At 46.4% G+C, this 23,318-nt stretch overlaps 1 protein-coding gene and 2 long non-coding RNA genes across 3 annotated transcripts in view; 2 read left to right on the plus strand and 1 right to left on the minus strand.

Moving 5' to 3' along the window:
* Nucleotides 1-10,582, plus strand: part of LOC125752780 (uncharacterized) — a 27,047-nt gene extending 16,465 nt beyond the window's left edge. Inside the window, exon 2 of the long non-coding RNA XR_007403070.1 lies at nt 10,360-10,582. This is a non-coding gene — a long non-coding RNA (uncharacterized LOC125752780). The remainder of the gene's footprint in view (nt 1-10,359) is intronic.
* LOC118351124 (uncharacterized) overlaps nt 1-20,356 on the plus strand; it is a 36,949-nt gene extending 16,593 nt beyond the window's left edge. Inside the window, exons 2-4 of the long non-coding RNA XR_007403069.1 lie at nt 18,162-18,291; nt 18,856-18,932; nt 19,602-20,356. This is a non-coding gene — a long non-coding RNA (uncharacterized LOC118351124). The remainder of the gene's footprint in view (nt 1-18,161; nt 18,292-18,855; nt 18,933-19,601) is intronic.
* The window catches only part of TET3 (tet methylcytosine dioxygenase 3), a 106,200-nt gene continuing 89,155 nt past the window's right edge, over nt 6,274-23,318 (minus strand). Inside the window, 4 exon segments of the mRNA XM_025453610.3 lie at nt 6,274-14,106; nt 14,699-15,035; nt 20,352-20,489; nt 20,999-21,088. Coding sequence (XP_025309395.3) covers nt 12,329-14,106; nt 14,699-15,035; nt 20,352-20,489; nt 20,999-21,088 — 2,343 coding nt within the window. The 3' untranslated portion in view covers nt 6,274-12,328.

Consider the following 23,318-nt stretch of genomic DNA (forward strand, 5'->3'; position numbering starts at 1 on the left):
GCTTTTTCAGCATCAGTTGAAATAATCATATGTTTTTTTTATCCCTTGTCTTGTTGATATATCATGTTGATTGTTTTGCAAATATTGAACCATCCTTACATCCTGGGAATAAATCCCACTTGATCATGGTGAAAGATTTTTTAAAGATGTATTGTTTAGATGTAGTTGTTAATACTTTGTTGAAAATTTTTGCATCTATGTTCATTGGAAGTATTGGCCTGTGGTTCTTTTCTTTTCTTTTTTCTTTTTTCTTTTTTTTTTTAGTAGTATCTTTCTCTGGTTTGGGTATCAGAGTAATGCTGGCCTCACAGAATGAATTCAGAAGCTTTCCTTTTGGAGTGCCCCACTTAGATGACTACTTTTTGACCTCATCACAGTGATTCCTTTGTTTTACAAAAGCTGTGTGTTAAGGTCCAGATAGGGGCAGAGAATAGCTGTGTAATGTGTGGCTCATCCACCTGCCTGATGCCCACTGTCAGTAAGTTACCTTGAATAAAACTCCCTGTAAAAGGTACAGAAGGGGCTTGCTTTGTTACTTGGGCTCGTGCCTTCTCAGTCTGGAAAATACCTTACTGACCCTTCTCCACCTTCTGACAGCAACTCTTTAAAAAGATGTAGTTCTGTATTATTGGATACTTAAAAATCCATTAAGTAAAAAAAGATTACAACAATACTGCATGATTTCATCAGAATTTTGTATATATATGTTTATATTTACACACTCAGAAAATGTTTGCAACCAATATGTGGTGGGATTTCAGGTAATTTTTAAAAACTTCTGTCATCTAGTGTTTCTATATTTAACATGGCATTATATAACAAGAGATGAAAGCATAATTATAGTTACCCAGGAGTGAGTCAGCCAGCCCTGCTGAGGCAGGAATCTCCCCACCCTCTCCTCAAGCCATGAAATGTGGCTGTTAGGACAGTGGCTCTGGCTCAGGAGGGGACAGGACTAGGTCTCCTTCAATCCAAAGATGTCAAATGGAAAGAAGCAGGTTACCAAACACAGGGTGATCCTACTTTTGTAAAACATGTGAATGAGTATGAAGATCCCAGGAGTGTCTTGTGTGCCCAGATATTTCCAGAGGGTTCATTTGCAAGTGAAAGAAAATGGAGAAGAAAATCTATGAGCCTATCATTTGGCAGCCCTTTTATGATTACTGGGGTTTTCACTCAGATGCCGTCAGAGATTAGCTTTCCTGTCTAGTGACCTAACAGGATGCTGGCATCCATTAGAAAGAATGCTGAAGTCTTTATGGACTGCTGGCTTTGTGGTCAGCCTGAGATATCGAATCAATTTCAGTCAGATGTTTCAAGTAGGAAGGGACTCTCTTCCACTGTCCCTTCTGTCTTTTCCTCCATTCAGTTCCCCCTTTTTCACAGATCAGCCACCACCAGGATTGGCCATATATATACTGCCAATATAAGTGCACTCCTTAATCCCCATCACCTATTTCACTCCCCCTCCTCCCACTTCCTCTCTGGCAATCATCTGTTTGTTCTTCATAGTTAAGGCTGCTTTTGGTTTCTTTTTCTTCTTCTTTTTTTTTTTTAATTTTTTTTTTTATTATTTATTTATGATAGGCAGACAGTGAGAGAGAGAGGCAGAGACACAGGCAGAGGGAGAAGCAGGCTCCATGCACCGGGAGCCCAACGTGGGATTCGATCCTGGGTCTCCAGGATTGCGCCCTGGGCCAAAGGCAGGCGCTAAACCACTGCGCCACCCAGGGATCCCTCTTTTTCTTCTTTTTTAAAAAATATTTTATTTATTCATGAGAGAGAGAGACAGAAACACACACACACAGAGAGAAAGAGATGCAGGCTCCCTGCAGGGAGCCCAATACAGGACTCAATCCCGGGCCCCAGGGATCACGCCCTGAGCCAAAGGCAGACGCTCAACAACTGAGCTACCCAGGCCTCCCTGGTTTCCTTTTTTTTTTCTTTTGCTTGTTTGGTTTCTTAAATTCCATGTATGAGTGAGATCATACTAATTGTCTTCCTCTGACTTACTTCACTTTGCATTCCACTCCTTAGCTCCACCACTGTTGCAAATGGCAAGATTTCATTCGTTTTTATGGCTGAGTAATATTCCGTTGTGCATATGTACCATGTCTTCTTTATCCATTCATCTATCCATGGACACTTAAGCTACTTTCATAATTTGGCTATTGTAAAAAAAAATGGTTCAATAAACATAGGGGTGCATATATCCTTTCAAATTAGTGGCTTCCTATTCTTTGGGTAAATACCCAGTAGTATGATTACTGGATCACATGGTAATTCCATTTTTTATTTTTTGAGGAGCCTCCATACTGTTTTCCACAGTGGCTGCACCACTTTGCATTACCCCCAACAGTGCATGAGGGTTCCTTTTTCTCCGCATCCTTGCCAAAACTTGTTTCTTGTGTTTTTTATTTTATATATTCTGACAGATGTGAGGTGATATCTCATTGTGGTTTTGATATGCATTTACCTGATGTAAGTGATGTCGAGCATCTTTTCATGTGTCTGTTAGCTATCTGTATGTCTTTTTGGAGAAATGTCTGTTCATGTATTCTGCCCATTTTAATTGGATTATTTTTTGGTGTATAAAATTTTTTAAAAATTTTGTTTATTTACTAATGAGAGACAGAGAGACAGAGAGAGAGAGGCAGAGGCAGAGACACAGGCAGAGGGAGAAGCAGACTCCATGCCAGGGAGCCCGACGTGGGACTCGATCCCAGGTTCTCAAGATCAGGCCCTGGGCTGAAGGCAGGGCTAAACTGCTAAGCCAGCCGGGCTTTCCTAAAATTCTTTATATATTTGGATACTAACCGCTTATAGGATATATCATTTGCAAATATCTTCTCCATTCAGTACATGGTCTTTTTGTTTTGTCAATTTTTTGTTGTCTGGAAGCTCTTTATTTTGACGTAGTTCCAATAGTTTTTTTTTTTTTCCCCGTAGTTCCAATAGTTTATCTTTCCTTTTATTTCCCTTGCCTCAGGAGACCTATCTAGAAAAAACATTGCTATGGCCAATGTCAGAGAAATTATCACCTGTGCTCTCTTCTAGGATTTTTATGATTTCAGGTCTCACACTTAGGTCCTTAATCCATTTTGGGTTTAAGTATAAGGCTCCATGTCCATCGAGGAGTTTATTTTTGTGTATGGTGTAAGAAAGTGGTCCAGTTTCATTCTTTTGCTTGTAGCTGTCCAGTTTTCCCAACACCATTTGTTGAAAAGACTTTTTCCCATTGCATATGTTTTGCCTGTCAAAGATTGACCATATAGTCATGGACTTATTTCTTTTTTTTTTAAACTTTTTTTTTTTAAAGATTTTATTTATTTATTCATGATAGAGAGAGAGAGAGAGAGAGAGAGAGAGAGAGAAGCAGAGACACAGGCAGAGGGAGAAGCAGGCTCCATGCACCGGGAGCCCGATGTGGGATTCGATCCCGGGTCTCCAGGATCGTGCCCTGGGCCAAAGACAGGCACTAAACCACTGCGCCACCCAAGGATCCCTCTTTTGTTGTAGTTGTTGTATTCCAATGATCTATTTTTTTTCCAGTGATCTATTTTTATGCCAGTACCATACTGTTTTGATTACTATAGTTTTGTAGTATAACTTGAAACCTGGAATTGTGATGCCTCCAATTTTTTCAAGATTGCTTTGGCTATTGGAGGTCTTTTGTGGTTCCATACAAATTTTAGGATTGCTCTAGTTTGGTGAAAAATGCTGTTGGGGGCAGCCCGGGTGGCTCAGTGGTTTAGTGCTGCCTTTAGTCCAGGGCATGATCCTGGAGATGTGGGATCGAGTCCCATGTTGGGCTCCCTGCATGGAGCCTGCTTCTCCCTCTGCCTGTGTCTCTGCCCCTCTGTGTGTGTGTTTCTCTCATGAGTAAAGAAGTAATTAAAAAAAAAAAAAGAAAAATGCTATTGGTATTTTGTTAGGGTTTGCATTAAATCTGAAAATTGCTTTGGATCCTATAGACAGTATTTGCTCTTCCAATCCATAAGCATGGAATATCTTTCCATTTCTTTGTGTTCTCCTGACTTTCATTAGTGTTTACAGTTTTCAGAGTATAAGTCTTTTACCTGTTTGGTTAAGTTTATTCCTAGGTATTTTATTGTTTTTGGTGCAATTATACATGGGATTATTTTCTTAATCTCTTTCTGTTATTAGTGTATAGGAACGCAACAGATTTCTGTACACTGATTTTGTATCCTGTGACTTTACTGAATTCATTTATCAGTTCTAGTTAATATTAATATTAATAATAATAAACACATAGTCTTTAGGGTTTGCTATGTAGAGTGTCATGTCATCTGCAAACAGTGAAAGTTTTGCTGCTTTACCAGTTTGGATGCTCTTTATGTTGTCTGATTTCTTGTGGCTAGGACTTCCAGTACTATGTTGAATAAAAATGTTGAGAGTGGATATCCTTGTTTCTGACCTTTGGGAGAAAAACTCTTTTTTTTTTTTTTTTAAGATTTTATTTATTCTTGAGAGACACAGTGAGAGAGGCAGAGATGTAGGCAGAGGGAGAAGCAGGCTCCACGCAGGGAGCCTGATGTGGGGCTCCATCCTGGGACTCCAGAATCATGCCCTGAGCCAAAGGCAGATACTCAACTGCTGAGCCACCCAGGTGCCCCAAGAAACTCTTTTTCCCCATTGAGGATGATGTTTGCTGTGGGGTTTTGACATAAGGGCTTTATTATGTTGAGGCATATTCCCCCTAGACCTACTCTGCAGTGTTTCTATCATGAATGGATGTACTTTGTCAGCATCAATAGAAATGGCCATATAGTTTTTATCCTTTCTTTTATTGATGTGATGTATCATGTTGATTGTTTTGCAGATATTGAACCACCCTTGCATCCTAGGAGTAATTCCCACTTGATTGTGGTTTACGATTTTTTAAATGTTGGTTTCCTAATATTTGATGAGGAATTTTACTTCTGTATTCAAGAGATATTGGCCTGTATTTATTCTTTTTGTAGTGTCTTTAGTGTTGGTATCAGGGTAATGCTGGCCTCATAGAATGAATTTGGAAGTTTTCCTTCCTCTTCTATTTTTTAGAATAGTTTGAGAAGGAATAGATATTAACTCTTCTTTAAGTGTTTCGTAGAGTTCTATGAAGCCATCTGGTCCTGGACTTAATTGTTTGTTGGGAGTTTTTGGATTACTGATTCAATTTAATTTTTGGTAATTGCTCTTTTCAAATCTATTTCTCCTTTAGTTTTGGTGAGTTGTGTTTCTAGGAATTTATCCATTTCTTCTAAGTTGTCATAATCGTGTTACAACTGTATTTCTGTGGTTGTTGGTTAATTTTTTTTTAAGATTTTATTTATTTATTCATGAGAGAGAGGGAGAGACATAGGCAGAGGAAGAAGCTGGTTCCATGCGGGGAGCCTGACATGGGACTCAATCCCAGGTCTCCAGGTTCAGGCCCTGGGCTGAAGGTGGTGCCAAACTGCTGAGCCACCCGGGCTGCCCTATTTCTCCTTTCATTAGTGAGTTGTGGGTTTTTTGTTTTTTGTTTTTTAATGTCTGTCTAGAGGTTTATCAATTTTGTTCATCTTTTCAAATGATCAGCTCTTGGTTTCATTGATCTGTTCCTTTTGTTTCTATATAACTTCTTCTCTAATCTGTTATTATTTCCTTCCTTCTGATGGTTTTGGCTTTTGTTCTTTTTCTAGCTCCTTTACTTGTAAGATCAGTTTGAGATTTTTCTTGCTTCTTGAGGCAGGCCTGTATTGCTATCATCTTCCCTCTTAGAACCACTTTTGCTGCAGCAGCCCTGGCAATCTAAACTAAAAGGGGGCCTCATATGCACCTCTTCCCAAGGACAGCAAAGTCTAGGGCTATGTGGCTCTCCCTACTAGACCTGGTGTTCAGGTCATCAGAATGAAGCTGAATTCAGCCATTCTTTAGCAAATATTACATCAGAAGTGAACATTAGTTGGGGGGTGGGTGGGAGGAGGGAAGTCTCCAAACTGAGTGAAAAAAGGGGAAAAAAAACCAAAAGCAGAAACATAGATGAGAAAAAGGCCATCTCTTTTGCCTCTGCATATGCAGCTCTAAAAACTGATGGCCTTTGACATTATGCAGCTGGCAGGAGGAGACGAGGCCCGGCTCCACCGTTGCTGTCAGTGAGGGCTTCAGTGGTGCATGTACAACCTACAGTGGGATGGCAGGGTTATAGGGAACCTTAAATACCACAATCTGGGTCTGGTTCAAGGTGGGGGGAGGGTTGGGTTGGTGAAGGAAAAAAGGACCCACTCTGAATTTGAGTGCAAAAAATAAATATAAAATTTATTAAAACACCCACAATATTTTAAAGATACCAGGAGTAATACAGTTCACAAACCCAGTTGTTTGTGTAAATTATAATAAAATACAAATCAAAAAAGGATACATACTTGCAATTTCTAGGCACCCTAAATTAAATTTACTGAAACACTGGGGGAGAAGGGAGGGTAAGGAGGGGTAGCTCAGGAGGCAAACCAATAAAGTGGGAGGAAAAAATATTAACAAAAAGGTAAAAATTATACAAAATAAAATTATCAGCATAAATTTACTGTACTAAGAATATCTACAGTTTAATAATACACATCCTATTGCCTTGAGACATTGCAAAAATCTACCATTCATCCATCAACCCCAGATAAACTTCATTTCAAGTAGCCACAGTTACAAAGTCAAGACGGAATATTCAAGTATGGTTGTTAAGTTCACCTCCATTGGAAGCCAAGTAACCAAACAGGAATTCAAAGAGAGAAGAAATAAAACACATCAAAAAGCTACAAGGGTTCTAGATTAAGTCTAATGCATTAATATGCCACAATATGACCTGCCCTTATTTCTTTTTATAATTAGAATATGTGAAAAAGAAATGACATCACTCCTGTTTTTCTCCTCCTTTTTCCCCTCAAAAGAAAAAAAAAATCTGGAATCAAGAAAATTTGGATGTTCAAATGAGCCAAATAGTATTTTTTAAATCCCCATGTGAATAGTGATGAATTATCCCTGAATGACGACGGGTAGTCAAAATGAGAAGAGCGCAAATGATACCACTACAAAAAGCATCCCTGATATCAGAATAGAAGCAACTGAGGAAGTAGGCCAAATCATCACTGATCCTTAGGCCAAAAGCAACTTTCGGCCTTGCATTTCTGTGCTGCAGCCTCTGCTCAGGGGAGAAGCCTATTGCTCTGCTCTTGGGGGCAGCTCTGCGGGAGGAAGGGCTGGGAGCGCCAAGACGGAGTCTCACGTGGAAATGCTCTATGCACGCGTGGGTGTGGGGCTGTATAACCTATGCTGGGATATGCACCTCAAAACGTTTTGGTCCAGGGTATGTCGACGTTGGCCGTGTACTACAGCAGATGCCGCTGGCTGACAAAGTAGGTTTTGAGGAAGTCATTTCAAATGACAGCAACAATGCCAGAAAAAGCTCAATGAGATGGGCCTAGGAGATTCACATTTTATTCGAGAGCAAAACTTACAAAGAAAATGAAATAAAGTCAACCACACGCCTTCCTTTAGATGGCCTGCCATTATTAACTGCCGAAGAGTGAAAAATAAAATGACCCTGGATTCTTCAAGGTCAAGTAAGTCATCAGATGGGCAACCTGCAGGTATCGGACCCTCACAGAATCTACCTCACTGAAGTTGTCACAATGTCCTGTTTTTGAGGTATTTAAAAAAATTATTGTGACAGTGGATGACACAAAATGGAGCTTCCTGTTACGTTTTTCAAACAACTTCTGTGGACCCAAGAAGAAATTTAGATTAGCACCAACTAAAAAGCAGCCTCAGTGGCCTCAAGTGAGCAAAGAAAGCTCCTTCCTTTATTTGAACACAGGGTGGGTGGGAGGGGGGTCACTGATGATAGCAACGCTGGGGCAAGTGCTGTGAGGAGCCAAGGAGTGAGCCTGCTTCCCACCCTGGCCCTGGCCAGGGGAGGAAGGAGGTCCATTCAGGATGCCGTAGTATGTGAGTGCCTTTGGAGACCCTCACAGGTGTCCACCTGGCACCCTGGGCTGGAGGAGGAAGCTGTGTGTCCTCGCTATGAGAATGCCTGCCATGTAGAAACGGCAGGAGGATCAGATTCCCCTTTCTTTCTCATGAGGCCTGAGAGGACAGACGTGTAACCAGAGCACCTGCCACGCCAGGCAGGCCCACTCCCCTCACAGTCAGGGGAGCCAGCTGCCTTTAGAACTTGCCTTCCTGTGTTTGGCCACCAGGGGAAGAATAATCAAATGAAACAGAAAAACTGCTCAGAGCAGGTTTTAGCACGGTAAACAGAGGTCTAAGGAGACAGCACCAAAAGGGGAAGAGGGGGAAGCCAAGAGAGACTGGAGCCCACCTTGTTTTTGGTTGGTTGCGGTTTCAGAACCTTGATAGCACCTCAGCAGGACAGGATCAGGGACAGTCACATTAAAACACCATAGCACCATTTTATTTAGACTATTTCAATTCATAAAAATGCTTCCTAGTCCATAAAACACACTTCAGTAACAAAAGGAAAGAGACTGGTTGAGGCACGTCAGGGGTATCACTTAAACTTTCCACCAGCGTTGCCTTGGTTTGAGATCTGGCGGTGCTTCCACTTCACAAAGTCTGACTGCATTTTTTTTCTCCATGAAATCAGATCACCATCTACTCATCAACTGTCCTCACACATCTAGTGCTGTTCCATACAAAGCACTTGAGCTCTGCTCCTTTCCTTGCTTTAGCACTTTAAAAATCCCTTGCTCTGCAAGCTACCATTTCCAAAAGAGGCTGGTGGAAGGACCAAGAAGGGGCAGGGTCTGAGCTCTTTCCACACACACCATGGTCACCCCAGCGAGAGGGCAAGCAGGACCCACAAAAGCCAGCATGTGGGAAATTTAGGCCCTGGCAAAAAAAAAAAAAAAAAAAAAAAAAATTCCAAACCAAATGACAACACCAGAAACAACAAAACCTCAAAATCCATGAAACAACTTTAGTCAAGATTTCTGATAATGGGTTCTTGAGCTAGCACCAGTTATTTTGTGAGAACCTGCCGCAAAGCGATTTTTATCTTAAAAATCTCTTAGCACAGAATTTTGCAAGCACTTCCCTTGCATGCAAAAGGCAGGGGAGACCAAACAAAAGGGGAACCAGATATTCGCGCTGCATGTGGATGGCGTCTGTGGACAGGGCACACTGGGGAGAGGACGCGAAGACTCCGTCATCTCTCGTTGCTATATTATTACTCTACAACTTGGTCATGCTGTTAGGTTTGTTAGTTGCAATGGCTTTATTTTTCTTCTCATGATAAAAATGTCTGTTAATCATCTTTAGGACTTAAAAAATGATAGTGCCAGTAAAAAATAAAAATTTGATTTTTCTCTTTAAGAAACCTTCAGCAGCAAGGGGCGGGGAATAAGGAGCTGTGCATAGTTACTTTTTAAATATACGTCTAAAGCATGCTAATTTTAATGACTGAGATTTGAGGTAGGTTATACATGTAGTGTGTAAAAATCAGCATGGACTCAAGCATGGCAACAGCACCACCTAATTTCTGAAACACCATTCTGAGGGGAACGGGAACATCCAATGGAGACTGCCTCTTGACTCACCTTACAGCAGCCTACACACTAGTCTAGAAAGTTACGGACCAGAGGCTGTTGGGGCCGCGGGACAGACATCACATGCTTTGAGCTTGTATCGGTTTCTCCTTTCATCTGATGGCTTTGCTACCAAAGGGTGACGAGGGAAAGATTATATTTAACATACATCAGGAAGATTCACACATGCCAAGTATCCGAATCACCTGGGTTACATTCGGGACCTTCCAAACCAACAGCCAACCTGGGGCTTTCCCGGGTCATACAGACGGTCACATTCTCCAAAATGTTTCGTAAAATATTGTATTTCTTGCTTAAGATCATTTAAAATGAAGTTTTCAAGGCACCCCCGCATCTACCTAAGCACGGAGTCAAATGAGACCTGCATAAAAGTACTGATGCGATAAGCAAAATAGCATTTAAAGGACCCAACTTTTCCTCAAAACTAGAAAATCAGCATGCTTATTAAAGAACTCTGCTTCCTTTAGCTTGTCAAACTGAAGGTCAGAGGTTTTCCTATAAATCTGAGTTCTGAATAATTCTAAATCCTGATAAGCTCTTGGGTATTTATTTCAAAAGCAATAATATTTCATTTTTGTCCTGTAAAATAAATGCAACTTTACAGAATATGGTAAAAGTGAAGGATAGACAAAGCACGTTAAATATTCAGCTACTATTTACAATTTCTCCCACAATGACATGTTAAAACATACTTTTTTTTTTTCAAGTTGCTGTTTAAATCTAGGCAAAAGTGCTTAAAAAAATCTTTCACTATTTACAGTTAAAACCAGACCACATAAATGCTCAGGACATGTTACAGCGACTCTCCGCCAGGGCTTCTGAACAGTTACAGCAAACACCCAGCGGCTCGGTTCTCAGCTCATACACAAGGCACCTGGAAGCTCAGGAACTTGCCTTTAGCATCGTCATCTGATTGTTAAACTCGTTTTACGAAGACCCACATCTGAATAAGACTGCTCAATAAATATCTGACATTTCTCTCAGGGCTTGGTTGTCATTCACTGTGTGGCCATGGTCCCCTCTGCGTGTCCTGCTGAAGCCTCCCACTCACCACACACATCCACATGGGTAGCCTGATAGAAATTCTGCTAATACCACAGAAAAAACAAACACTCCAGGAAGTTTGACTTGCTGTCCATGAATCTTGCTTCCGCCAGTTAGGCCCAACCTCTCTCAACAATGTTGCAAAAATTAAGCACCACATTCTCATTTCAAAGAACTGAATGAATGCACCAGAATTTTAGAATGGGAAGTTAAAGTGGGTGGAAAGGGAAGGAAGGGAGGGAGAAAATGATCCAATAGAGAAATGGCACCAATTTGGGAGGAAAAAACATAGCTACCTGCTGAAAACGTTTGACTCCTGCATTTGAAAATCGCTAAGTGCAAGCCCAGCCCTGCTCACAACAGCACGGGTGGGGGGGGGAGGGGGGGTAAGGGCTTGGGTTGTGAGGCCTGCACCATTGTCGGAGGTGGAAATCCAGGAATAGAGAGAGATGCATTAACTGCTGTTACACTGGTGTGCTGAGCTCCCGCAGGAGGCGACCTGCCCAAGAGCCAGGGGAGCGAGTCCCAGCACGATACTACAGCACCAGGCTCTGCACAGTGCCGCGCGCCAAGCGACACGGCCATGCTGGCTTTTCACAGCTTGGGTTCAACTTCTTGTTTTTAGAGATACAGTAGCCCTTTTTCAGTATCAGCATAGGCTTTGGGGCATTTTTAGAAAAACTGCCACTCAAATTCCTTCAGCCCAGGATTCATTGGCTTGTCAACCCGGTGGAAACGGCTCCTAAGAGCCTCTCAACTCTAGCTCCATCAGGAGGTGCTGCCTAGGGAACCATGACATCGTGTGACTTGACAAATAACGGACAGAGAGGATTCAGTGTGGAGACTAGCAAGCTTGAAGCGGTCTACTTCCAACCTGGTTTCTGGGGGAAATCTACGCCAGCATCTCAGGTGCCTGGCCTGGGGTACACCTGCCTCCCCGTCCCTGACTCCAAGCCGGTGACTAGAAAAGGGACCCCGGATGTTTCTCTACAGATTCTCCCATCCTACGGGAGGACAGAGGCTGTCCTGAGGGCTCCCTCCCCTGAGGGGAAGGCCTATTTGTCAGGAGGGATGGACCGGGTGGCTACAATCTGCACTTGGCTCATGAGGGGCAGATGGCTGAGAGAACCTTGCCAGCTCCCAAGAGGGCCAGGCTCGCTGGGCCCAGCACGACTGGGCAGGAATGAGCGCTTTTGGCCTTTCCTGCCGATCCTTTACCATTACTATTGTCGCTTTTTAAAAAATCCAATAAATACACATTTTAAATGGAATTTAAAACTACTCCTTTGTGAAAGGACACTATAAACTTTCTTTCCATTATTGTGATATACAAGGATAGAGTTTTAAAAACAAGAGGAAATAAAAGCCCCCCCTCCCCGCCCCAAACAAGGAGGAGGGGAAAAAAAAAACCAACGTGGAGATATAAATATTAAGATCACGAAAAAAATCACCCGACAGCCGTAGTTTCTTCTTCAAAGTGCTGGGGAAGTGGGGGGAAGGGAGGGGCGGGTCAGTTCTGAGGTTTGGACCATAAATACATATATATGCATATCTATATATGTATATATAGATAAAAAGACTTCTGCACCCCCAACCCGCCCCCAGGTGTGAGGGCAAAAGCACCACAGAGGCAGCTCGGGCCGGGCCCGACGCTGAGGTACGCTGGCTCCCTGGCACCCTGGCACCTAGATCCAGCGGCTGTAGGGGCCAGTGACCTTCGTGTAGGCGTAGGAGGACACGGTGACTGCTGAGTCTGTGGGCACGGCCAACGCCTGCCGAGTGGGGACAATCCCCTTCTTTTCCTTATGCTGGGGCTCAGCAACCATGGCACCCCCCCATTTGCGCTTCTTCCCATAGAGCTTGGCCTCCTGCTGGCCCAGGCCCAGCCGGGCGGCCTCCTCCTGTCGCGCCCGGGCCCTCTCCGCCAGCTGCTTCATCTTGGCCTCCCAGAGGGCCAGCCCATGGTTGGGCTGGTTGAGGTTCTTGTGCTGGTAGAAGACCAGCGAGATGCGGGTGGGGTGGCAGCGGTTGGGTTTCTTGAGGGGCGTGGTGGCGTGCAGCTCCCGCCGGGCGCACTCGATGAGGATCGAGCCGTGAGCAGGGGCCACGGCCACACCACCGATGTTCTCGTCCAGGAAGTTGTGTTCGCTGTCAGACCACAGCTCCTCCTCCTCCTCGGCCCCACCACTCTTCTCCTCCTTCACCGTGGCCTTGCTGGGGGGGTCCCCGGCACTCCCCTCCTCCAGGCTGAAGGGATCCCATAGCTTTTCCTCAGACTTCAGGGCCCCGAAGAGCTTCTCGCTGGAGCCCAGGGGCATGCTGAAGGACTGCCAGGCTTTGTCCAGCTGGCTTGCCCCTGGGGTGGGAATCCTTCCCTCCTCTCCTTTCAGGGGGCTCCACAACTTGTCTTGGAACCCAGGACCACTTTTCAGGGCAGAGTTGAAATCTCCAGCCCCGACCCCCCAAGGCTTCTCAGTCAGGCTGGGCCCAGCCAAGGCCGAGGTGGTGTTCCCAAACTTGCAGGGGCTCCACGGTTTGCTTCGAAGCCGTCCTCCAGGTTGGGGAGCTGGCTGCTGCCCCTCACCAGAGAACAGCCCCCACTGGCCATCCGGGAAGTGGGAAGGGGTTAGGCAGCTGGCCCCATAAGAACTGAGCTTGTCAGGGAGGATGGCAGGGCTCTCCCCAGGATGGAACATACCCCAGCTTCCACCCACACTGTTAGTCCTCTTGGGGGACATGCTTGGGCCTCCTGAGTACTGTCCCCATAGGTGATTGGGTCCCCCATTCTGAGAAGCCTCGGGCAAAGGTGTTTTGCCCATCTTACCAGGGTCTCTGGGTATAGATTCAGCCTGGACCAATGGGTCTACTGGCTCTTGCTTGATGGATCTGTTGTAGCAGTTGGAGCTCTGTGCAAAGGGAGAGGGGTCCCTGGATGCTGGGTGGATCTGGGGAGCCTTGGGAAGCAGATACTCCTTGGGGCCTGGATAAGCAGGCTGCTGGTGGTGAGGAGTGGGGTGGTGGGTGTCTGTGGGAACAGCCTGGCCAGGCAGCTCGGCAAACTCAGCACCACCGTAGGCCGGGCTCAGGCTGTTGTGCAGAGCATGGAGGTCTGGCTTCTTCTCAAAACTGCTGCCACCGCCACTGTGTCCCCAGGTGCCAGGACCCAGGAACTGTGAGGGGAAGACGGGGTTGCTGGATGGAAAGCCATAATAGCCGAATGATGGAAGAGCGTACTTGGAGTGGAAGCCGTTGACGGAGGTCAGGCTGGGCTGTGCATAGTAGGAGTGGTAGGAGTATACGCTATTCATGCTGTAGGGGTCGGAGGGCCGGCAGTTGCCCAGCACCGAGTAGCTCTCTACCACTGCATTGCCGCTGTACTTGAAGGAGCTGAAGTGGTTCTGTGGCTCAACTTTGAGGGAGGGCTTCAGGCCTTGCTGGGGCAATCCACCCTTCAGAGCCAGGCCTGGGGAAGACAGGAGGCAGGACAAGGAGCAGAGAGAACCATATCCCACAAAGGCCCTGGGCAAGAGGACTGGGGATGGAACCTCCCTCTTCTGCTGAGGGTTTCTCAGCCCTGCTGAAGCCCTGGGAGGAGTGGCTGGCGGAGCCCAGGGCCCCCCACAGTGCTCCTCCTCCTCCCTTCCCTGGCCCACCCCACAGGTCCTCAGTGAAGCTCCACCCACTGAGTGCCAGCCTCTGCGGGGAAAAGGCTCAGGAGGGAGGAGAGCTGCCCCACACCCACAATCGCTGCCACCCCCACTGCAGACCCCATGCCTGAGGCCACAGCACACTCTGCAGATGCTCAGACTAGCTGGAGGAGAAGTCCAGCTCCTCCTCGGGAAGACGGGACCTTCCTGCCGCTGACTCCCCGGCCCTGATGTCCTGGCGTTGCTGTGGACGCCGTGCTGACAAAGTTAAGATAATGTGGGGTCTGGATGGCTGAGAGAGGCCCCAGAACTTTGGGCTGGAGTTCTAGCTCGAGGCAGGAAGAGGGGCGGGGCCACAACCCCCCACCCGGACAGTGCCACCTCTGGTGGCACCTTCTCCCCACACACCTGGGTCAGTGGTGACACCGGCCAGCTCGAGGGCCTCCTGTTTGATCTTCTCGGGAGTACTCAGCTTTTCCTTCTGAACCTTCTTCTTCTCCGCTGCTGCCTTTCGGGCTTCCAGCTGCCGCTGGCGGCACGACTTGGCAGGCTCAGGCAGGCGCCGGACCTCGCGGGGGAAGGCGGTGAGCACCTGGATGGCCCCGCTGCCCACCTTGGCGTTCTGGTTCTCCTCACTGCCATACTCATCTGTGTTGGCCATCTTGTACAGGGGAAGCACGTGCAGCTGCTCGTCCTCAGGAATCTTGCCCACGCAGCGATTGTCTTCCTTGGTCAGGGTGCAGACCTGCCCCGAGCAGAGAGAGGGAGGATGCACGGGGTTGGAGGAGCTGAGCGCTGGGAGGAAGGGACTGAGCGTCTTGCATACAAGACCTCCCTCCCACCTTCCCCACACAGTCCTGACATCAGCCATCCACTCTCCCAGGAGTGTTTAAAAGCACATTTGCCCTGGTTCACAGAGTAACAGTATCACCAACATTTAGAATCTGCTCTACAGGGCAGCCCCAGTGGCGCAGCGGTTTGGTGCCGCCTGCAGCCTGGGGCGTGATCCTGGAGACCCGGGATCGAGTCCCACATCGGGCTCCCTGCATGGAGCCTGCTTCTCCCTCTGCCTGTGTCTCTGCCTCTCTCTCTCTCTCTGTGTCTATGAATAAATAAATAAAATCTTAAAAAAAAAAAAAAAGAATCTGCTCTACAGCTTTCAAAGGACATCCATTCCTTTTTATCTCCTGCGACCCTCAAGCAGCTGAGAGGGGAGGAGATGACTGGCCCAAGGTCACACGGCTGGGAAGGGGCCCAGTAGGACTGGCAGCTATGCTGTGCCCTCCAGCGGAATGTTCTTGTCATTACGCTTCATCACCGCAGACCTCCCACCCTTGTTATTCCCCTGTGCCCTGGATGAACACTCAGCCTCCTTTTGCTCTTAAAATACTCTGTATTAAAAACTACATGTGCTGCTTGTAGAAAATTTAGGCCAGCAAAAAGGAAATAATAATTATCTCCATAATCCCACCATCCATAAATAATCACTATAAACACTTTGATCATATTTGCATACACGTATACCCACACTCACTTTTGGTAATGAAATAGGATTGCATTATGCACACAATTTTATAATAACTTCTTTTTAAACGTAGTATGAATATTTTATTATGCATTATTCTCCCCCATTGTGATTTAAGAACTTGCATATTATTCTACTGCATTAGTGTATTCATTTAATCCTTCATCACCATTTAAAGTTGTTTCCAATTTTTTGTATCATAAATACTTTTATATACTTTTAGCTAAATTTTCTAAAAAACATAATTCCTAGAATAAACTCGGTGAAGTAAACGGCTACATGTTGCCAAACTGCCCTCCAAAATGATTCTCCTCAGTATTTCACTCCTACTGGCAGAAGATGAGTTTCCATTTTCCTACACTTTTGCTTATAATTTTGCCATCAATTTTTAAAAACATTTTGCTCATTATCAAAATGTATCTCATTGATCTGCATTTCTGATTACTAATGAGGCTTTATTTTTTTTTCCTCTCAAGTTTACTCTTCACTCTTGTGTTGGCTGTATTATTATTATATTATATTATTATTATTATTATATTATATTATTATGTTATTTTGTGTGTTCTTCATGTTTTGGTATTTGGGGCCTTGACTCTAGAGGGGCTGTCTCTCCCCCAAGACTATCTAATTCCTAGAGATAGCAAATGACCTCCTTCAGGTGCACCCTGATATACAAACCAACCAATCCAGAGCCCACACAGCCAACTCTCTCCTTTATCAAACTCTCGCACGCTGAGCCAGTATTCCTACTGCCCTATATCACCCAGGACCGGGGAGGACACCTGGAGACCACCCCTATGGCCCAGAGACCCAGAAATTATTCAACCTAATAAATCCTTGGGCTTACTCAGCTCTCCTACTTGGCCTTGCCCATTCCTTCCCACAAAACCTCCAATAAGGGCTCTGAGGCATACTGTCCCCTCTCATTCCTCTCATCCCTCTGCCTCCTGACCAACCCCAGTGCTTCTGCATGGCCTGGTGGGGCATGTGCTTCCAAAGGCTCTGTGAGGGATGCCTGGGTGGCTCAGTGGTTGAGCGTCTGCCCTCAGCTCAGGGTATGATCCCAGGGTCCTGGGATCGAGTCCCACATCTGGCTCCCTCTTGGGAGCCTGCTTATCCCTCTGCCTGTGTCTCTGCCTCTCTGTCTCTAAAATCTTAAAAAAAAAAAAAAAAAAAAAAAAAAGCTCTGTGAGTATAAACTTTTGCCTTCCTGACAGTCATGTCTGTGTCTTCATGTCTTATCATATTTGATCAAATAAGTCTTGGGTATACTTGGGTATATTTTATTTTTGGAGGGGGGTATATTTTAATACAACTGTCTTCCTTTTTTGGTGAGTTTTATGCCTTTTACCCATTTTTATATGACACTATTCATTTTTAATTATTCATGTAATCTTTGTATATAAACATTATCATTTCCTTTGTCACTTGTTATAAATACTGTATTCCGGTTTGTAGTGGCCTTTCAATTATGATCAGTGTTTTATTTTTATTTTTTTAAAGATTTTATTTATTCATGAGAGACACAGAGAGAGGCAGACACAGGCAGAGGGAGAAGCAGGCTCCATGCAGGGAGCCTGATGTGGGACTCGATCCCAGAACCCCGGGATCATGACCTGAGCTGAAAGGCAAATGCTCAACCGCTGAGCCACCCAGGTGTGCTGATGACAGTGTTTTATTGTTGAACAGAAACTGTTCATTTTTATGAAGTCAGCTCTATTCATCCTTCCACCTATAGCTTCTCCTTTGGTGTCACACTCTACCATGTATGTTTCTTTTCAAAGTATGTGTGGCTCTTCAGAATCTGCTCTGATCAGAACCCTGCATACCTTCTGGGTTGGACTGACCACCAGCCCTGCTTCCAATAATTCCCTAAAACCCAATGTAATAAACAACAGAGCAAAAGTAAAAGACAAAGAATAAGATATGACAGAAGGGGTGTTTTTCTCCTTAACAGAGATACCTTACCAATGTCAACAGATGTGGCTATCTTTGTTTTTGTTTTTTGTTTTTTTTTTTTAAGATTTTATTTATTTATTTATGAGAGACACACAGAGAGAGGCAGAGACAGGGAGAGGGAGAAGCAGGCTCCATGCAGGGAGCCCGATGTGGGACTTGATCCCAGGTCTCCAGGATCACGCCCTGGGCCGACGGCGGCGCTAAACCGCTGAGCCACCCGGGCTGCCCCTATCCTTGTTTTTTTTTTTTTTTTTTTTTAAAAAAAGGACATAAAGGATAGTCACAAAGATAAAATTTAAATGAGTAAGAAATATAGACAAAGATGTTCAACCTGTCTAGTAATAGAAGAAACACAAATTACAATGAGACCTTATGTTTACCACTCAGGCGGGCAAAGACTAAAGAAATTGAGAAAGCCCTGTGTTACAAGTAAGCCAGAGAAGCAGCACTCTAAAGCCTATAAATGGCCTTTCCCTGGGACCTCAAGGAGATCATTCCACCTCTGCACCAAGATGTGGTAAGGGTGGACCCTACCTCTGATTTATGGAACGGGAGTCTGGAAGCACCCACTGTCCATCCATAGGGGGATGGTCACATAAATGCTGGCAGAGCTATACATACAGCCTTACCACATGGTGAAGTAAATCTACATCCAGTGACACAGAAGCTGTCCGTTATGTATTCTTAAGTTGAGAAAAACAGGTCATAGAACAGCACATACATATAATGTGATCACATTTGTGTAAAATGTATGTAGCTGTACATACACATACACTCAGGTGTGTATGGGCATCAAAGAACGGTCATCACAATGCTAACACTGGTTATCTCAATGAGATTTCAGGCAACTTTTACTTTATACTTTTTTAATATTGTTTATTTTTAAAACAATGAATAGTTTTTTAATTAGAAAAAATATTGTTCATTTTGAAAACAGTTTTTTTTTTTTTTTTTTCCCACTCTAAACTCTACAAGCTCTGGGATCAAAATAATCTCATTGTGCTCCTATCTCCTGGTGTTTCCTCCTCCTTCCCTGACCCTCTCCTAATCTTGGAGGTCCCTCCCTTTCTCTCTGTTTCAGCTAGAAACCCTCATGGTACCGTGTGGACAAGGCCCTGCCCCATCTGGCTTCCAGCCCTGGACAAGGAAGAGGACAAGGTAGAGAAATGAAACCTCAGAGCAGAGCAGTCAATCCCTGTGGCAGATCCAAGCTCCACCCAAACTCTGGAAGCCCCCTTTCAGATGAACTGCCAGTGCCTCTGCCTCTCCCAGTTTCCCGGGGAGCCCTGCCTGCCCAGAACCCAGTTCAAAAGCAAAGAAGAGAGCTGGGGTCATTCCTTCGAGGTGGTCCCCACTCAAGCGCAAACCTCCCCTTTTCCATCTGCGCTCACTCCTCTGGTGACTGCATCCGGCCTTGTAGCTGCACCTGTGAACTACGTGCTCTCCAGACATGCCCCTCCCCTGCCTGCTCCACAGGTCCACCTGGACATTTAGCAGGCATCTCAAAACAGAATTCTTCATTTTTACTCCCAAATTGGCCTTCTCCAACTAGTCTCTAACTCAGTGCATCATACCAGCACTTGGCCAGGTACTCAAGCAAAAAGTCTTGAGCGGTTCCCTAGTCCTTCCCTCTCAGATCCTGCATCTGTCCATCAGCAATCTCCTTGGCTGTACCTTCAAAGTCACCCAAAGTTGTCCAGTTACCCTCTTCCCACCCTCACTCCTGCCCAAGCCCCATCACCTCTAGGCTGGACACTGTCCTGGCTTTCTAACTGGCTGCCTCCTCCCATTCTCCCCACTGCCTCCATACTTACTCTCCACCTGCAGGAGCAAGAGAATGCTTCTAACTTCATAAAGGAGATCCTACCACTCCCAGCCCTGCCTGCCTTCTGGACTCCCTGTGACTGACCCCTGCCTGCCTCTGAGCCTTGGCCTGTGCTGGTCCTTCTGCCTGGAGCGCTCCAACCCTAGACACTCCACCCCCCACCCTACCCCACCCCCTGTCCCTTACTCTCACTTCATTCATGTCTCAGCTCAGGTGCCCCTCCTCAGAAGGGCCTCTCTGCCTATGGCCTTTCAAACAGAATCTGCTCTCATCTTCCCCCTTCCCCTACTCCATCTTTTCCTCACAGCCTTCATCACTACCTGATACAATTAATATTACACACTTGGGCGGGACTTGGTCCATTTTATTCCCCAGCATCTAGACCAGCACCTGGGGCACAATAAACATTTACTCTATGGCTGAATCAAGAGGTTGTTTGGGTTTACATCCAAGTGTTTCATGGAGACCTAGAATGGTTTTTCGGTAAGTGAGGGCCTCCAGGTGTCCCAGAGATGGCACTCTGCAGCATCTGCCTGAGACACAGAGGCAAGGCCAGCCTTGTCCAAGCATTCCAGTTCATGCATTTCTCAGAGAAGTGGGCAGGAGCAGGCAGTCTGGCAGGGCACCTCCCAGAGATCTGAGACTCTTGTCTCCAGGTCCCTCCCTACTCTGAGGCCACCGGTCTGCACAAACCAGTACCCCCCCCAAGATCATCCCGCAGGGGGCGCTGTGACAGGTCCCAGGTCCCTTACCACTGTGCACCCATTGTAGAGGTTATGCTGGTCCTTGTGGGCGTGGGCACAGAAGTCCATGCAAGCGGTGACCCCCGAGAAAGGCCGCCCTTCCTTCAGCCCCAGGCGGCAGTCGATCGCTATTTCCTCATTGGTCACCTGAGTAGACAGCCAAAGAGAAGAGCTTGTGTAACCTGAGGTCAGTGGCCTGGATTCTGAACCAGGGAGGCTAGGGATGGGAGGAAGAGAGGGAAGTTGGTTGGTTAAGGACCACAGCTGCCCTGTGCATGGGCTGCAGGAAGAAGGCTTTCTCGCTGAAGCCTTTGTAGGAATTACTTCCTTCTGAGTTATCTCAAATCCCCCTCACCTCACCTGGGAGATGAAGGGGTGACAGGAGAAAGAAACACAAGCCTCCCCAGGAGAAGCCAGACCAGAGGAGGTGGAAGATTACTAGGGGGAGAGGCATGAATACAGGGATAGAGGAGAGATGGTCTGGGATGCAGTTAGCTCAGTGTAAAGAAAGGATCTTATTAAAGACCTACATCCTTGCTCTAGCCTTTCCTACATGGAGCACAGTGGGAGGAGCCCAGTCTCCACTTCCTGACTTCAGGGAGCACGGACACAGATGTGGATGACACGTGGGTAGGGAAAGGCCTGAGACCCAGTACCTGGTTCTGATAGGCCTGGGGGGCCAGCCTCTTGTACAAGGGAGCGACTTCAGTGGCCAGGTCCTGGAAGCTCTTCCGGAGCACTTCTTCCTGTGGAGAGAAGAGTAGTTACATGTATCCAGAGCAGCCCCACCTGGCTGACTCTACACACTGGAAATTAACCTCTGTTCCAGAACCATCACTGAGAACCATCACTGGGCTGCTGGGAAGGTCGGAAGCAAGGTGCCAACAGGTGTTTTCTACAGAGTTCCCTCTGGGAGGGATATGGTGCCATGTCTGTTTTAGAGTGGGAAGACACGGAGGCTCAGGAAAAGTCATGGCCAGAAGGTCCTGCCATCTTGACCACTCGGCTGCTGCCCTCCCAGGTGCTAGCTCAGCACCACTCACAACACGTAAAACAGGTTGTTGGTTTGGAGTGCTCAACATCCAAGTCAGAAGTGTGGTGTGGAAGGCATGTAAAAGCAGGAGCAACAAGCGTGGCTTTTTCTTTCAGTGTTACAAATAGGTAAATGAAGGCAGAGAGAGGTGGTTCAAGGTCTGTGCTAGGAATCCCACAGCCAGCCAGGCCCAGAGCCTGCCATAGGCCAGGTGCACACACCTCAAAGCTCTATGCTTCAGACCTGCACCATTGTGCAAGAGTCACGAGCCATGAGCTGCTACTGAAATATATACTGGTTTTAATTAAAATTAAAAATTCAGTCCCCCTGTTTTACTAGGCACATTTCAAATACTCAGTGGTTCCATGTGGCCCCCATGCTATGGTTGTTTTTTTGTTTTGTTTTGTTTTTTTAACAGAGAATTTTGCCATCCTCACAGAAGTTCCACTGCCCCGGACAGAGCAGCAGCACCCCAGCTACACCTGGGTCAAGCTTTCAGGTACCCACAGCCTGGCCCTCTTGAGGGTGGCACGTGGAGCTGGCAGGGGTGGGCCCAGGGATCTCCAGAAAGCCTTGAGCACAGGCATGAAGAGTTTACATAGAGCAAAGAGTAAGAAGACAGATATAGAAGTGAAAATGGAAGTGCAGGAACAGTGGCTTGGCTGTCTGTCCAGTAGGGCGGCCAGAGCCACCCCCAATCCCTGTCTACAGCCCAGAGGCTGCCACCAACATCGTGGGCCCCAGGCCAGCAGAGTACAGGGTAAGGCTGGTGAGCCTAGAAAAACCCAGGCCTGACTTCACCATTACTGCCATACGGCCTCGGGCAAGTCGTGCACCTCCTCTCTAAAGTGAGCAGTGGCAGCACACAACCCAGGGGTGTCGTGAGCCTGAGATGCTCACCTGTGAGGTGCTGGCCAGAGTGCTCAGCACTACATAAGTGCACGGAAATGCTAGGTGATGGAACAGGGCAAGTATGTGAGAGAAATCAGAGCAATGCATTTTCACTCCTAGTGATTCCTACTTCCCACAGCCCTGGGGCTCCTCTCTTCACTGAAACAACTGTGTTTGCTCTTCCAGGGGAGGGCGGATGCCGCCATAAGTAAAGGTCTAGTGTCAAATCAGACTATTAGACACTATTAGACTAGCTCATGCAATAGTCTAAAAGCCAGGCTTTTGGGGTGCCTGGGTGGCTCAGTCAGCTGGGTGTCCAACTCTTGGTTTTAGCTTGGGTAGTGATCTCGGGTTGTGGGATCAAGCCCTGAGTCAGGCTCTGAGCTCAGTGGGGAGTCTGCTTGTCCCTCTGCCTCTGCTCCTCTGTTCATGCTCTCTCTCTGTCTCTCCCATTCTTTTTCTCTTTCTCTCTTAAATAAATGAAATCTTAAAATAAATAAATGTCAGCTTTGAGGGTAAAAGGGTTCTACATTTGAAAATGCTTCCTTTTACTTCTGAAAAGCAAGGCTGGGAACTCTAAGCATAAAAGTTTATTGTATGTACAGTAGAAAAACATGTGCCCAAGGGTGGGGGGGGGTCCTCATACCTGTGGGAAAGGGGGAAACCCTCTGATACAAGGAGCTCAGGGAGATGTGGAAGGCAGAGCCAGGGGATCGAGATGTTGCCTAGACCCCCTCAAAAGGACCCACTACCCTACTTCACAGGAGATCAGGGAGGAGGGAAGGGGCGGAGGCTGAAGGGGAAATGACAAGAGGCCCAGACAGGCCTGTACCCTCTCAGCATTTGGAACTCAGAGGGAAAACCACCTCTCTGGGTGGCCTTCACAAGCAGAGCAACAGAGGAAAAGGGGCAGAGCAAAAGGCAGCTTGACCTGATAAGGCGGTCACGGAGAAGCCATCCTGTGCAGACACCAGTCTGGTGTCTAAGACCCAGGCCAGGCTTCCAGTAAGGAGAGACCAAGGATCTAGACAGGTGGCCAACTGCACAGAAAG

The sequence above is a fragment of the Canis lupus genome, chromosome 17 (genome assembly GCF_003254725.2).
Source record: "Canis lupus dingo isolate Sandy chromosome 17, ASM325472v2, whole genome shotgun sequence".
Taxonomy (NCBI): domain Eukaryota; kingdom Metazoa; phylum Chordata; class Mammalia; order Carnivora; family Canidae; genus Canis; species Canis lupus.